Source organism: Aureobasidium pullulans, assembly GCF_000721785.1.
Source record: "Aureobasidium pullulans EXF-150 unplaced genomic scaffold scaffold_10, whole genome shotgun sequence".
In the NCBI taxonomy this organism is placed as follows: Eukaryota; Fungi; Ascomycota; class Dothideomycetes; order Dothideales; family Saccotheciaceae; genus Aureobasidium; species Aureobasidium pullulans.
Window position 1 is genome coordinate 289,306 of NW_021941030.1, and position 14,657 is coordinate 303,962.

The 14,657-nt window shown below is 50.9% G+C and overlaps 6 protein-coding genes across 6 annotated transcripts; 3 read left to right on the forward strand and 3 right to left on the reverse strand.

Moving 5' to 3' along the window:
• Positions 1-434: 434 nt before the first annotated feature.
• On the forward strand, positions 435-1,845 carry M438DRAFT_355682 (uncharacterized protein; the record flags this gene model as incomplete). The annotated part of the gene is made up of 2 exons (XM_029907050.1): positions 435-608; positions 736-1,845. 2 exons carry the CDS (start codon positions 435-437, stop codon positions 1,843-1,845), a joined length of 1,284 nt encoding a protein of 427 aa, XP_029760017.1.
• Positions 1,846-2,441: 596 nt separating this feature from the next.
• On the forward strand, positions 2,442-5,607 carry M438DRAFT_355683 (P-loop containing nucleoside triphosphate hydrolase protein; the record flags this gene model as incomplete). The annotated part of the gene is made up of 2 exons (XM_029907051.1): positions 2,442-4,719; positions 4,775-5,607. 2 exons carry the CDS (start codon positions 2,442-2,444, stop codon positions 5,605-5,607), a joined length of 3,111 nt encoding a protein of 1,036 aa, XP_029760018.1.
• Positions 5,608-6,127: 520 nt separating this feature from the next.
• On the reverse strand, positions 6,128-7,366 carry M438DRAFT_240799 (uncharacterized protein; the record flags this gene model as incomplete). The annotated part of the gene is made up of 1 exon (XM_029899532.1): positions 6,128-7,366. A coding segment is annotated over one exon (1,239 nt), but the record flags the coding sequence as incomplete, so codon positions are not given.
• Positions 7,367-7,955: 589 nt separating this feature from the next.
• Positions 7,956-10,217, reverse strand: M438DRAFT_365671 (uncharacterized protein). The gene is made up of 3 exons (XM_029907814.1): positions 10,097-10,217; positions 8,157-10,028; positions 7,956-8,100 (listed from the first exon to the last, which is right to left on the reverse strand). Exons 1-3 carry the CDS (start codon positions 10,184-10,186, stop codon positions 8,056-8,058), a joined length of 2,007 nt encoding a protein of 668 aa, XP_029760020.1. The 5' UTR covers positions 10,187-10,217; the 3' UTR covers positions 7,956-8,055.
• Positions 10,218-10,872: 655 nt separating this feature from the next.
• Positions 10,873-12,248, forward strand: M438DRAFT_397420 (putative oligopeptide transporter; the record flags this gene model as incomplete). Its single annotated transcript, XM_029909306.1, has 2 exons — positions 10,873-11,824; positions 11,911-12,248. 2 exons carry the CDS (start codon positions 10,873-10,875, stop codon positions 12,246-12,248), a joined length of 1,290 nt encoding a protein of 429 aa, XP_029760021.1.
• A 1,025-nt stretch (positions 12,249-13,273) lies between these two features.
• Positions 13,274-14,618, reverse strand: M438DRAFT_355687 (G-protein alpha subunit; the record flags this gene model as incomplete). Its single annotated transcript, XM_029907052.1, has 6 exons — positions 13,274-13,373; positions 13,427-13,665; positions 13,722-13,851; positions 13,904-14,032; positions 14,084-14,429; positions 14,492-14,618. The coding sequence occupies 6 exons, from the start codon at positions 14,616-14,618 to the stop codon at positions 13,274-13,276; spliced, it is 1,071 nt and encodes a 356-aa protein (XP_029760022.1).
• Positions 14,619-14,657: the final 39 nt, after the last annotated feature.

Genomic DNA, 14,657 nt, shown 5'->3' on the forward strand with positions numbered 1-14,657 from the left:
AGAGTGGCAGAGCACAGAAGACCCCTCCATGGGGACTCGTTTCGCGATTCGTTTTCCGAACATCTGCCGATGCCTCGGCGCACTTCTTCGCGAAGAACAACAAACACGTCTTCCTCGTTACATCGCTCCTGTGCAATGCCTATCGATGACCTAAAAGCAGTAAAACAATCTGACACTAGAAGTTTATGAAAGACGTCGTATGACCTTAGCTGAACCTCAGCCAGTAATATGGCGTCAATCTTGCTCGCCGAGCGAACGAGCTCACACAAAGTTTGGCACCAACCCACGCAATTGTCAATGGTCGATAACCTTGAAGATGAACCTCTCATATAAGATGGCCGCTCACGTCGCGTTTCCGTGGTCTGTAGGATCAGCCTATGCGAATAGCTGTTGCCAAAACTCGCATTTCCTCATCGTCACTCGTCTCCGTAGACATGTTTGAACGACAAACCTCGGAGAAGCGTAATGACAGTGTGACCGTCAATCCCCATGAATATAGCAATGGCCACAACAACTGGAACAAGCCGCCGACAGTAGTGTCGTCTGATCAAACCGAGATAAGACCTATTACTAGGCGCAACACCTCTGAGGGCGCCAAGTCCTCTCGAGTCCGTAGGGTTCTTCAACACGACGATAGTTACTGGCTGGAGTGTGGTGTTGGTGGAAGCTTTAGCTCACAAGGGCCAGAATGCTCATTCGTCTGCAAAATGATGCCAACCGCCAACCAGGTTTCAGACGAGCATGCACTGTCCAACATCGAACAATGCTGTTGGCGAATTACTGAGGATCTCAATTCTCATCGAAGCGAGTCCGATCATCATTTCTGTCGGTGCGACTTTGAACACATCCGGACTTATACACAAGGAAAGCCAGGCACCTGTCACACTGGAAGCAGATATTTCTCGAAGTTGGTCTGGAAAGGCATGCAACAACACGATCAACTATGTCAATGCGGCTGTTTTGACTATTGAATCATCCATGCAACCAAGAGTTATACCAAATTGGAAATATCACCCAGGATACGGATGCAAATCATATTGGGCCCGCCGCATCAAACACCCCAGAGGGTTCTACTGGCTGCAATACGGCGTCAGTAGCGGCCCCAATACCGATGGCCCCGACTGTTCTTTTATATGCAAGTTGATTCCAAGAGCAGAAGAGACGCACACAAATTTGGCCAGCATACAAGCCTGCTGCGAGCGGGTAGTTGAAGAATTGAAAGTCCATCGAGCCGATGAGCGGTACAGCAGTAGGTGGCAAAGTCCATCATGTACTTGCGACTTTGAATTCATCAGAAACAATTCGCGGGGCCAGGCTGGCGTGTGCTGCTCTGAATGGTGCAAGAGAGCAAGTGCCGAAGTCGTCTGGTTGGCAATGAATCGACACGACCGGCTCTGCTCATGCGGCTGCTTCAACTTTCCAACCAGGCAGCCATCTTCCGCCGACATGCCATCGTACAGTGGTTGGAAACGCCATCGCAAATCAAAGCCTTACTGGAGTCGTGAGGTCAATTTCGATGATGGAAGGTTATGGATGCAATACGGCGTTAACAGCAACTCCGACCCAAGCGCTGAGCCGGACTGCATCACAACCTGTAAGCAGACATTCACCACGGACGGAGGTCGGAGACAGGCCAGGAAGCATTGCAAAAACGCTGCTGCCAGTCTGGCGTCTCATTTGAAATTTGCAAGGTCTTGTGCATGCGATTTCGAATCTCTGATACTTGGGCAAGAGTGCTCTTCGAAGCACACACTATGGTGGAAGGGGCGCGCGACTAAAAATGTTCGTGCGGCCATGAAAAAGCATAACAAGTGCTGCGCATGTGATTGCTTCGAGTTTCTGTAGATGACAAGCCTTGAGCTCCAACTCTGGGAAAGCGCGGTCGAGGTGGTTTGCCACGTGGTAGCCATTGCGAGTCTCACAATGGCCGATCATCCCTGAGTATGTTCCCCCCTGCGGAAAGACACGATTGAATCTACGAATCATCAGCGGCAAGCGTGAGGATCATATTGGAACGATCTATAATGTGTTGTGTCGACTCAAAGTATCCATATCTTCTTTGTCCTTCGAGCGGGCTGTCTGAGGAGGTCTCAGCTCAGCACAGACAATCCTCAAGCACCAACTCTCATCTAACACTATTTCACTCAAAACGATGACTCAGTGAAAGCCGAAGGCTTGGAAAAGTCATGTTCTGGGCCAGCCATCAGTCCTACACGCCGACCCATCCCAACTACCCTGTTCCCCATTCTACGCCCCAAAATATCCCTTGTCCCGCTGCAAGCTTTGATTGCTAGACAAGGGAATAATGCACAAATCTGTGGCTTGCGCTGTCTAGACATAGCCTTTGGTGGGCGCTGCATGCCTCTACGGAGTATACAACGACAGGCAAACACTTTCGCATTGAACAACCACATACCTTGCCCCAGCCGCTGTCCGTTCCAATGTCACAACCAACGCAAAGATTACAAAACTCATGGATTATCACATCGCCGTCATGGGAAGAGTGGCAGTATCAGAAAGCTTATGAAGGTGGTAGCAACGTGCACCTAGACAACATGATGGAAGCTGCTGGCCTCGAGGCGGTCAAAAAACATTTTTTGAGGATCAAGGCCAAAGTAGAAACGAGTGTTCGGCAGGGAGTCAACCTTCGGAATGAAAGCTTCGGGGCAGTATTCCTCGGGAACCCTGGAACTGGAAAAACAACTGCTGCTCGACTATACGCCCAGTTTTTGATATCTTTGAGGATACTTCCCGGATCGAGATTTGAAGAGGTCACCGCCGCTCGCCTTGCCACCGAAGGTGTCAAATGGTTCGAGACGCTCATCGAAAAAGTCTGCCGCAAAGGCGGAGGGGTAATCTTCATCGACGAAGCTTATCAGCTAGTTTCTAGCGGCAACACTTCAGGTGAAAAATTACTCGACTTTCTTCTGCCGGAAGTAGTGAATCGACGAGGGGAAGTCGTTTTTATCCTTGCCGGATACCGGAAGCAGATGGAAACGCTAATGGCTTACAACCCTGGTTTTCAAAGTCGTTTTCCTCATCAATTTCAGTTCCAGGACTATGAAAATGCCGAACTTCTGCATATCTTCAAGTTGCAGCTTAGGACGCTCTTTGGTGGTCGGATGAATGTAGAGGGCGGTCCTAACGGACTTTACTGCCGTGTTGTTGCACGTCACATTGGTTACGGTCGTGGACGTGAAGGCTTCGGCAATGCACGCGCTGTTGAGATAGCTCTCTCCAGAATCCGTGATCGACAAGCCCAAAGGTTGATGCTACTCAGACGCCAGGGTGGTCAGCCAGATGATATGATGCTCACCCAATCTGATCTCCTCGGACCTGAACTGATCGGAGCTCTCGCAGACAGCGCAGCCTGGAAGAAGTTGGACAGCATGACTGGGCTGGATGCTGTGAAGCAATCCGTCAAGGCATTCCTCGAGACGACTCAATACAACTATCACCGAGAGCTCGAAGAAAAGCCGATTCTGGAGTTCAACCTTAACAAAGTCTTCTTAGGCTCACCTGGAACCGGAAAGACCACGGTAGCGAAACTTTACGGCCAGATTTTGGTAGACATTGGCTTCCTTTCGGATGGAGAAGTCGTGGTCAAGAACCCATCAGACTTTATTGGCGATGTTATAGGAGCGTCTGAGAAGTTGACAAAAGGCATCATCGCCTCGACCGTTGGCAAGGTGCTTGTCATAGATGAGGCGTATGCCTTGAATCCCAAAGCATCGGGCTCGAACACCGGCAGCTTCAAGACCGCTGTGATAGACACCATCGTGGCTGAAGTTCAGAGCATGCCTGGCGATGATCGCTGTGTTATTCTGATAGGCTACAAGGATCAGATGGAAGATATGCTGCAATGCGTCAATCCTGGTTTAAGCCGACGATTTCCTTTGGGAGATGCATTCGACTTTGAGGATTTCACCATTCAGCAGCTTGAGGAGATATTGCTAGCTAAGCTCGTACAGCAAGGTTACAATGCAACAGACCAGGCGATCAAGGTTGCTTTGGGAGTACTTGATCGCACACGTAATCGTCCCAACTTCGGCAATGCTGGCGAGGTAGATATTCTTCTCAACAGTGCCAAACTTCGGCATCAGCAGCGAATGAGCAAGAATAAGACGACTAAAGGCTCCCTGTTGGAAGCCGTTGATATGGACCCTGAGTTCGACCGCGGTCAACAAGCCACAACCAACACGCGGCAGTTGTTCGAGGGCTTGGTCGGCTGCGACGAATCCGCCGCCAAGTTTGCAGGCTATCAAAGAATAACTGCCAACGTCAAGGCTCGCGGTTTAGATCCTCGCGATTACATCCCTTTCAACATGCTATTTCGTGGGCCACCTGGCACAGGAAAGACAACGACTGCCAGGAAGATGGGTCAGATTTACTATGACATGGGGTTCCTTGCCAAAGCCGAGGTTATCGAAGCTTCCGCGACCGACATGGTCGGCGAGTATATCGGACAAACTGGACCGAAGACCAAAAAGCTGCTTGAGAGAGCTTTGGGCAGGGTACTCTTGATTGACGAGGCGTATCGACTGGGAGAGGGCAGATTCGCTCAAGAGGCACTGGACGAGCTGGTTGATTGCTTGACAAAACCCCAGTTTGAACGACGTCTGATCGTCATACTGGCTGGCTACGACAAAGACATCAACCGACTCATGTTACAGAATCCGGGTCTGACCAGCCGGTTCCCTGATACTCTGAACTTTAGAGGTAGTAAACTCTGTTTTCATTTCTATAAGAACCACACTAACTCTAACACTCATAGATTTTACCCCAAGCGAGTGCCTCGAGCTCTTCGGCAATGAAATTCAAGATCTCCTACAGCGGGTTAACATCGAAGTTCCTTCCGTGTCATCTCGTGATTCCGCACGGCTCTTGAAAAGGTTGGAGCAACTCTCTGGCACTGTGAACTGGGCCAATGCCCGCGACGTCAAGTTTCTCGCCAATTCGGTATTCCGTCAACTCATGCAAGGCGAAGACTCGTCATCCGGCCAGCTATCTTTGACAATGCCACTTATATCACATGTGGTCGACAACATGCTTGCCGAGCGTGTCGGCCGAATGACAAACACGTCAAAGCAGGACAAAAAGATTTCTGACGAATCGCAAGAAGCAATGGATTCAGGTGACCCGCCAATCATCTTCAACTGCAACACCATATCTACGAACAATCCCAAGGCAATCAAACCTGTCATCCCACAAACCGAGAAATTGCCACCACCACCGCCATCAAATGAGTTGTCAAAATCACCACCTAGACATGACACCCGTGACCTAGGTGTGAGTGACTACACTTGGGCCAATCTCAGCCACAGTAAAACACAAGCCGCTCTCGCAGAAAAAGCCCATCAAGCCAACCTAGCCGAGTTGGCTCGACTAGAAAAACAGAAATCACGTCTGGCACAAAAGGAACGAGAAAAGCTCGAGCGGCTCAGAAAGGAGTGTGAGGAAAGGAACGAGGAAAACCAAAAGGAGGAAGCTGTGCAGAGAAAATTGCGGGACCTTGGAAGGTGCTCACAGGGGTTTCGCTGGACTAAGCAGTCGCATGGATACCGTTGTGCGGGTGGCGGTCACTGGGTTTCCAATGCAGATTTGTAGTTGCTGGGGAATTGTTGAGTCTGGGATACATGTCGATCGGGTTAGGTTAGGTTTTAGTTTTCTCTATCTTTGACCGGCAGGGTCTATGATAGATTGTCAAAAATGCACGATGATGTTGGCTCGTCGTCCAGAGAGAGATTACTTTCAAGTCCAACGTTGCTCCGTTCATCACTGGAGAGAATGTGCAATCATAAGTTCAAAAATCCCTCTGTTGGCCATCCGAATTTCTTGGAGGCTGTATACACATCGTACGCTTCGATTAACAACAAGAAGAAGAATCAAAACACCCACACGAATAGAACGGCTGGAATAAGCGTGAGGTCCTACGCATACGAGTCACCTGTCACCATGGTGATTGTGAGACCAGGTCGAAAGGTTTGAGAGACATTCATTCAGATCTGAGGTCGAAATTATTAAATTGTGTAGTATTAACATATCAAGTCGAGAATGAGTTCGTTTGCGTATTCCCGATACGCTTGACCTCGTAAGAAAGTGCAAATAAGCTTGTCGGATTTTAGCTCTAGTACCAGTCGTTGCCTTCCTCTCCCTTGTGTTCATCCTTAGGGTTGAGATTCAAGATCCTCTGTCCAGGACCAGTATCAGCGGACTGACTTTCAAAAATGCCCGAAACGGCTCGTGTGCCAATGGTGGCGATGGAATCGTAAGTGTCGATTGCGCCTGTGACAGCCGCCCACTCTGGGCTCATCGGAGAGGAACCATCACCGAGGTCGCTCCAACGCGTTACCACGATGGCATGCTTGAACAGCTTCATTGGGTCTTTCTCGGATCTATCTTCGGCCAACTTGACTTCGACCAGGTATTCAGTAGGGCACTGAGGGCAGCGACGCATAGGACGGCAGTTCGAGCAGAGTGTGATGATTGCACCGTGCGATGTTCTTCTGCCAGCCACCTTTGCAAGACCTTCATGGAGAGACTTTTCTGCGGGAACTGGCAGATGGCCCAAGGCACATTTACAGATGTTCATCAACAGTCCATCTCGCCAATGAGCGCATACTGAGAAGTAAGGCTGGTAATCCTCGCGGCTATAGAGCAGCATACGCTCGGCGGCCGGCGTTAATCCAGGCTTTGTATAACATGTGCTCTGAACGCGCATGAGAAGATGGCCCTTGAATATAAAGTAACGGGAGCTGTGGATCCATCTGGGCTCGTATTGTTCTCTCCAAAGGCGTGCCATCGTTGTTGCGTCAATTCCATAATCCAAGCCGTACTTCTTGCCTTTTAGTGCCAGTTGAACGAAGTTGAAAGGAAGTGTTCGGCCCGTAGCAATGCGAAGCCTCGGTTGAGGCATGAGATTATTCGTGGCGTTCGGACAATCGAAGAGAGGATTTAGTACGCTGGCGGGCTTGAGCTTCTCCTGGCCCTTCATAGTCCGGACATGATATTTATTGCATACAAAACAAAATAGGTGATTCGGCATTTGATCCTCAAGCCTGTGCAAGAGCGAGAATCTGTATTCTGCGTTGTCGGGGTGGTTGATGATTTGTGAATATGAAGAGCCCATGCGGTCGAGCAAAGTCTTGGATGCGAGTGCAAGGCAAGCACGATCAACCAAGCTTAGATGTTCTGCGATCCGGCTCCATAGTTGAGGCGACAAGCTCGCAACCTGAGCTTCTCCAGGTGGGCGGTTGGGATCCAATTCATACTTGTTCAAGATTTCCGTGACTGTGTCGAAAGAGTCGTGAGCAAGACTGTGAAGCACCAGCGTGTCGTCGAGACGTTCTCCGGTTTGCTTGTCGATCTTGGGTCCATTTTCTCTCGCTTCTCTGATTCGGTCTGCTTGAGTTTTGAAGGCGGTGGCTTGGATAGAATCTTGTCTTGAATCGAGTGAAGATCTCTGTAGGCTTTTGCGGCCTGGAAGGACATTCTCGCCGTTGCTGATTCTTCGAGGAGAATTCGTGTCATCGACTGACCTCCTACCAAAGGCGGAACGAAGTCTGTCTTTGAGACTTCGGGCGCTCTTGCTCGAGCTCTTGACAGAAAGCGCGTCGGACATGTTGATGGGTGGTTGTAGTTGCATCGAAGCCTTGAAAGCTTTTGTTGGAGCTTCCCTGATCACCGAGACAACAACGCGCCCACTCGACTCGGTGTTTTGTGCAAGACCTCGCCTTTGATTGTAACAGGGTATGGACGAGTTTGGCACAGGATTCAAAGCACTCTTAACGATTCATCGATTGCTGTTTTTTCGAAACCGCTCACCACTATGACGAGCCATATCCGCGAAGAGCCGCGCTTTGTTCGCGCTACGCTCAAAGTTCCGAGCGGAGCCGTTTAACCTCATCTCACCTCTCACTACCACAACACAAGTCACAACTCGCTCGTGAAGATATGCTAGGAAATGATATGGATATCGTACAGCTTTGAGCTTGGCGGGAAAAGAAAACTAGTCTAGAAAAATGTACAAATTCACCAAGAAGCTTTTTTGATAATCTAGTCGACGAGAAGGCTCTGGAGTCTGGCTTCGGTAGCAATGACCTGTAGGATAAATCAGTATACGGCACCAAAGAAGGGATGGAATCAAGAAAACTCACGTCGACAGCCTGCTTAGTCTCCAGAACTCTTCTGCACTCAGCGACCCAGTCTTTGCTCAGGACACCAGCCCAACCTCCGAGCGAGTTCATCTCTCTGGCAGCACCATCAATGTCACCCTCCTCGAGGAAGACCTGGGTACGGCTCAAGATAGCCTCAACATCATCACCCTCAGGCATGCCGGCACCTTGCTTGTTGAACATGAAACGAGAAAGGACGGCAGAGGCGGCGTGGGAAGCAATACCGGCATCCTCGGGGAGGAGGGCAGCCTTGCGGACCTCAGAGGCGACACGGCGGAAACGGTCAATCAGGTGAGCAGAGCTAGGGACACCGCGCTGGTAGGCAGTGGGAGGGATGCTGGCAATAGCAGCAGAAACGAGCTCGTTGTTGTTGCTAATCTCTTTGAGGGCGGCAAGCTCGTTGATGAAGGGGGTAGGGTGGTCGTGCTTGGCGATGGCGTGGCGGACAGATTCCAGAGCGACGTGCAAGTGCTGAGTGGCCAGGTTGCTGTCGACGACCTTGTTCCACTCGCCAGTGAGCTTCTCGAGCTCGGAGACCGAGCTGGAAAGCTCATCGAGACGGGCCAAACGGCCATTGCGCTCCTCCTCGACGCGGTCACGCACACTCTTTGCGAAGCGACGCTGCAGCTCGATCTCTTGCTCGACCAGGGCATTGCGTGCGCGCTGCTCAGAAACCTTGCGCACAACGTCGAGCTCGGTTGAGAGCTTGTTCTGGTATGACTGAGACAGCTTCTCGCGCTCACTCTCGTACTCCTCGCGCCATTTGGCTTCCTGCTCTTGCATTTCCGATTGAAGACGGCTGACAAGCTCTTTGGCGGCATGGTCGAACAGGGTGTGGGCGTTGGAGATCTCGTCTGCGGTCTGCTTCTCCGCTTGGGCCTTGAGAGTGGAGATGTCTGAGACGATTTTCTCGACCTGGCCCTTAGCGGCAGCCATGGTTGATGTGTACTTGTCGGCAGAAGGGTCGGCGTTGATGACAGTGATGATGTTGTTGAGCATCTTGACGACATCCTGGACAACGGGTTCGGCGGCATTGGGCATGCTCATCAGGTCGAGAGGGGCGGCAGCGGAGGTGGGTGCTTGGACGACCTGGACGGCAGGGGCGGGCTTGGAGGCTGTTGTTTGCGAATTGCGTTCAGAACTGGCATTTTCCTTTGGCAGGAGATGGTGCGACTTGGACTCCAGATCGTGGCGGGGCTTACCATCTTTTTGAGCAGCTGTCTCGACAGCTGCAGTGCGCTCGGCGGGGGTGGCCTCTGAGGGCTGTTGCAGAGGGCGGGTAGGCTCGAGGGCGCTAACATGGCGGCGATCGTCGGACTTGACGTCGCTGACCTGTGCTGTCAAGCCACTACTCTTTCCAATGCTGACCTTGTTCTCGCCGCGGACCTGAGGGTAATGGCGGTCCTCGAGCTTGCGACTAGGGAAACGCTTGCGGAACTCGCGCTCCTCGAAGTATGCGACGGCGTCCTCGCCAAACGGTACGTACTCGGTGAAGAAGTCGTGGAAGTTGTCCGAGAGAAGCGAGTAGTAGACACCGCCAGCGAAACCGAGAGAAGACAGGAGGAAGAGAGTGGTCAAGAAGCGTCGGAAACGGCCACGGCGTCTAGGCTTGGACGGGGGAGCTGCAGCGAGCTTGGGGCCAGTAGGAGCGACAGGAGTAGGAGGAGGAGGAGTGGCGCCGACAGCCTCGGGGGTGGGAGGGACTCTGGGAATGCCGATGGGAGCGGCATCAATTGGCGAAGCGGGAGTCTCAGCGCCGAGCTTCGGCGGCTCAGGAACGTCACCGTGGGCATTCTCGCTGCGTGTGCCGGGCAGTACGGCCTCATCTGGTCTACGGATGTCGGCAAAAGCAGTCTGAGTTGAAGAATCAGCACGCGACAGTCAATTGGGCTATGTGATAGGCTTCAGAGGACAAGACGTACGGAACGGCTGAACAGCGATCGCGAAACAATGGGCGAGGCGCGCGAGGCGCACAGGCGAGCCCGACTCCGAATCAACGGAGTGCGAAGCATTATGACCGCTGGGAAGAAAGAAAAAGAGGGATGGCGAGGAGAGATGATTGCAGTCTTGCGGCAGTCAGCTTCGACTTCATTCGAACTGCCCGAGTTCAAAGGTCCGTCAGTTCAAAGCCGCACGCTCCCTCTCCGCTATCCGGCTAAACGACGGTCCTCGTCAAGCCGCTCTTTCCTTCCATACACCTTGTTGCCTACTCTACCTTACCTACTTTTACCTTGCCTCGCTCTCAGTGAAAGCTGCAAATTTGCTCCTTCTCCCCATGATAGAGCAGCACTCAACAACGTCGTGATAGAGCAGTGTTTTCATAGTTGAACGCACGGCAGCTTAGCATACATGAGTTTTGCATGCAGATCTGTAGTCAAAAGCATGCTACCTTGTCTAATTGGAGGGTGCTCGACAACGACAGCAGCTAATCAAGTCCTCGCATAAGACGCCGGTATTCTTTCAGTTCATCATCACACAAGCACAGGCGCCCACCTCATTACGCATCTTTGCACAGCGGATCAGGACGTGTCGGCGCCGACAGCCGTCCGACTCGCGAAAGTACTCGGTTTCCGAGCCTCACGGCTTTTGATAGTGAAAGCCTCGCCGGCCAGTAGTGTTTGCATCACATCATACATTTCCATATATATAGTCGCGCTATCTGCCATCTCTCACTTCTCAGCTCATCACAACACCCTATATGCCTTCTCTCAATATTGCCATCATTGGGGCAGGCCCTGCAGGTACCACTCTTGCGCACCTGCTTCTCAAATCCGAACATGATATCTCAGTCTCCGTCTTCGAACGCGAGGTTTCTTTGGACGCACGTGGTCAGGGTGGTACCCTAGATCTGCACACCAATACGGGACTTCTCGCCCTGAAAGAAGCCGGTCTGTATGACGAATTCCTCAAGCACGCCCGATTCGATGGCGAAGCTGTCGTCCTCGCTGACAAGCACATGAAACGATACATCAACTTGTCTGGAGGCGACCCAAAACAATCGAGAGGACGTCCTGAGATTGATCGCAAGAACTTACGCGAGATTCTTCTTAGCGGGTTACCACAAGGGACTGTCAAATGGGGCCATAAACTGGAGAGGATCAACACAACCAACTTCCCTGACAATCCCAAGGAGTCGGCCCTCGAGTTTGAGCACACTTCTCTGAACGGCTTTGATCTGATCGTTGGGGCTGATGGCGCCTCTTCGCGCATGAGGTCTCTTCTGTCTGACGAAAAGCCGTTCTTTTCTGGTGTTGGCTGTATACGTCTGAGCATCGATAATGCCGAGAAAGCTGTTCCCGAAATCTATGCTCGCGTAAACCGTGGCACCTTCTTTGGATTCAGTGATCGCAAGGGACTAATTGCACAGCAAATGGGCGACGGCAGCATAAGCATTACTGCGATGATCACCGAGTCCTCGACGGATTGGATCAAGCAATACCCTTGGAACGGTACCGATGTACCATCGATAAAATCGCATCTGTTGTCTGAGTTCGATGATTGGGACCCGCTGTACAAGGAGTGGATTGAGGCGTGCGACATCTCACCTTGGATTGCCAATCTTGACATGCTTCCTGTTGGTCATAAGTGGACACACCGACCTGGATTCACTTTGATTGGAGACTCTGCACATCTCGCAACGCCGTTTGCAGGTACGTGTTCCTATATCAAACCCTGGTGCAATGGCATTCGCAATATACCAACAAATAGACACACGAAACTGACAGTCTGATTATAGGAGAAGGGGTAAACCTTGGAATGGCTGATGCATTGTACCTTGCAAAAGCTATCACTAAATATGCGGCCTCGTCTTCACCCAGTCATACACTTTCGTCTCACGTCAAGGCTTTCGAAGAGGACATGTTTGTTCGAGCAACTCGCATGCAGGACATGACTTACAACATGATGCGTCTAATGCTTTTCGAGCATAATGCACCGCAAGCGACTGTTGCACCCTGGTTATGTTGGATAGCCGATTCGACTCTTTCTTCTATCGTGGCACCCTTTGCCTATGTGGCTATTTACGGTTATTATTGGTACTTTGATATGTGGTATAGATTCTGGGGCAAAGCATGAGTGGTTAGGGATCAGCCTGACCAAGCGCCTTGTTCGACTGCTGACAGACGACACGCGGATACAATGTGGCATTGATCTAATGGTCGAAAAGGAATTGTAGAGAAATTCTGCTCTCAGCCGACATTTATGTGACTACCAAAAGCATTCTGCGTTGTTACTGCTGCGGGTCATATTCGGGCGACTCGGATGCAGGATATAACTTGCAACATGATGCGTCTAATGCTTTTTGAGCATAATGCACCGTAAGCGACTGTTGCACCCTGGTCATGTTGGATAGCCGATTCGACTCTTTCTTCTATCGTGACACCCTTTGCCTATGTGGCTATATGGCTATTATTGGTACTTTGGTATGTGAAACAGGGTCTGGAGGAAGACAGAAAAACACGAGTGATTATAATTCTTAGCTTGGTGAGGCGCCCATCGTTCCGCTGTCAAAAAACACGATATCTTTGGTGTTGGTCTGGCGATCCAGCGAAATCGCGAATGGATTAAATAAAGTTAAACAGATTAATACATATGATTCTTTCCTCCTTCTCGGCCTCGAGAATAGGTCGATTCGCTGCTCATAGAAAAACCCCCAAGCCGGTTCATTGCTTTTTATTGCTCACTTCAACCACACCTCTGCTCGAGAAGAACAATTGCTCGTAGACGAGCTCGTCGAAACTTCCGTACGAGACGGCCGGAATAGCTGGCATCCTGCGCACCACCGCTGTTGAAAAGAAAAGTAAGACAGAGAGAAAGGAAACAATAATAACCTCGTGACCACACATGGTCATTGCCAACCACGCGGGAGTCGCTTCCAGCGCTCCCCTGATAGCCAAAAGTCTTACACCACAACGCCTATGCTGGAAATCAAATTCATAATACGCGCGACATGTTGCGCGATTGTATTAGTGACGGCGTATGTGCCAGTGTAAGGAGGAGATTGTGGACGATGCGTGTCGATGCGAGAAACGTAGAAAGGTCGTCATGATGCGTTGCATATTAGCGGGCTTCTGACAGACAGAAAGCACCTTCGCCATGTCTTAGAGGATTCCTGAATCCTTCAACGCGTTCTGCAAAATCGTCTCTTTCACTGCGGCGAAGACTAGACGAATGTTTGATGTATCAGTCGCTTGGGTGAGGCTGTGAACGGGTCAGTACGGCAAGGCTAAACAGAAAGATGGAGCTCGGCTTACTGAGGGTATAGGTTGAGATGGGCCCTGTTGACCTGGTTGAATCGCCAGAGCAGATACTTTGCGGCACGATTCACGTCGTTGCCGCCCGAGTAGTCGGGGAAGTAGTTTGAGAGTGGTGACTTGCCCAGCTTCTGCCTGAACAAATCGACCTTGTTGAGGAAGAGGATGATACTTGTTCTCATGAACCATCGCGAGTTGACGACAGAGTCGAAGAGGACCAAACTTTCCATCATGCGATTCTATCAAAGGATTGTCAGTAAATGTGAAGCACGCGAGTGAGAGTTGTGATGCATACCTGATCACTGGCTTCTAAAAGCACCTGATCGTATTCGCTGAGAGCAACGCAGAAGATGATGGACGTGACATTCTCGAAACAATGAATCCATTTCTTACGCTCACTTCGCTGTCCACCAACATCGAACATGCTGCAAGCTGGTCAGAAACAAGTTCTACGTCGACGTTGGCCATGACACTTACTGTATGCTGAGTTGCCCCATCTGGAATCTCGTCTCGTAGATACCCGTAGTCTTTGTTCTCGCTCTTAAAACATCTGCCTCTGTCGGACAATAATCATCTTGGGTTATTCGGTGGACTTCATCGAAGAAACTGCTATAGGTCAGCGCTAGTTGCCCCGAATCAGGAGTACGCAGTGCTCACTATGATGCTGAATCCATCATGTAGAACTCGCTCGAGTGGTCGAGGACTCTAGGTATACACGGATCTTTCCAAATCGAAGTGATGGCTGTAGCGCATCTCGCGTCGAGGTGAGCGTTCGGATCGGGATCCACGGTGAACTGCATGATGAATTCGCAGTGTTGGACATTCTCGGAGACCTCTGGAGAGATGTCGAATTGTTGCATGGCGCCGATTAGTGCTTTTGCGCAGTCGATGACGTTCTTGTAGATGGTATGCCTGTACAGGCGCAATTCGTCGACACTGTAGCCATTCTGGTGGATGATCTTCATCTGCTTTACAATGGTCGACTTGCCGCTCTCACCGGAACCTTTGCGCAGGGCGTGTTAGTAGGTTGTGGAAACATCAAGCTTCGAGGAGTGATTGACATACCGAGCAGCAGGATCTTGCACTCGCGCCGTAGCTTCTTCGAGTCTTCCTCGAGTCCGCGATCAATGGCCTGACTCTTCTTCTTTTGGCCTTCATCGTCACCTCCTCTTGAACTCATGCAGTTACCCATGGTGACAGTTCCGAGTGCTTGGACCGGCCTCGGCCGGAT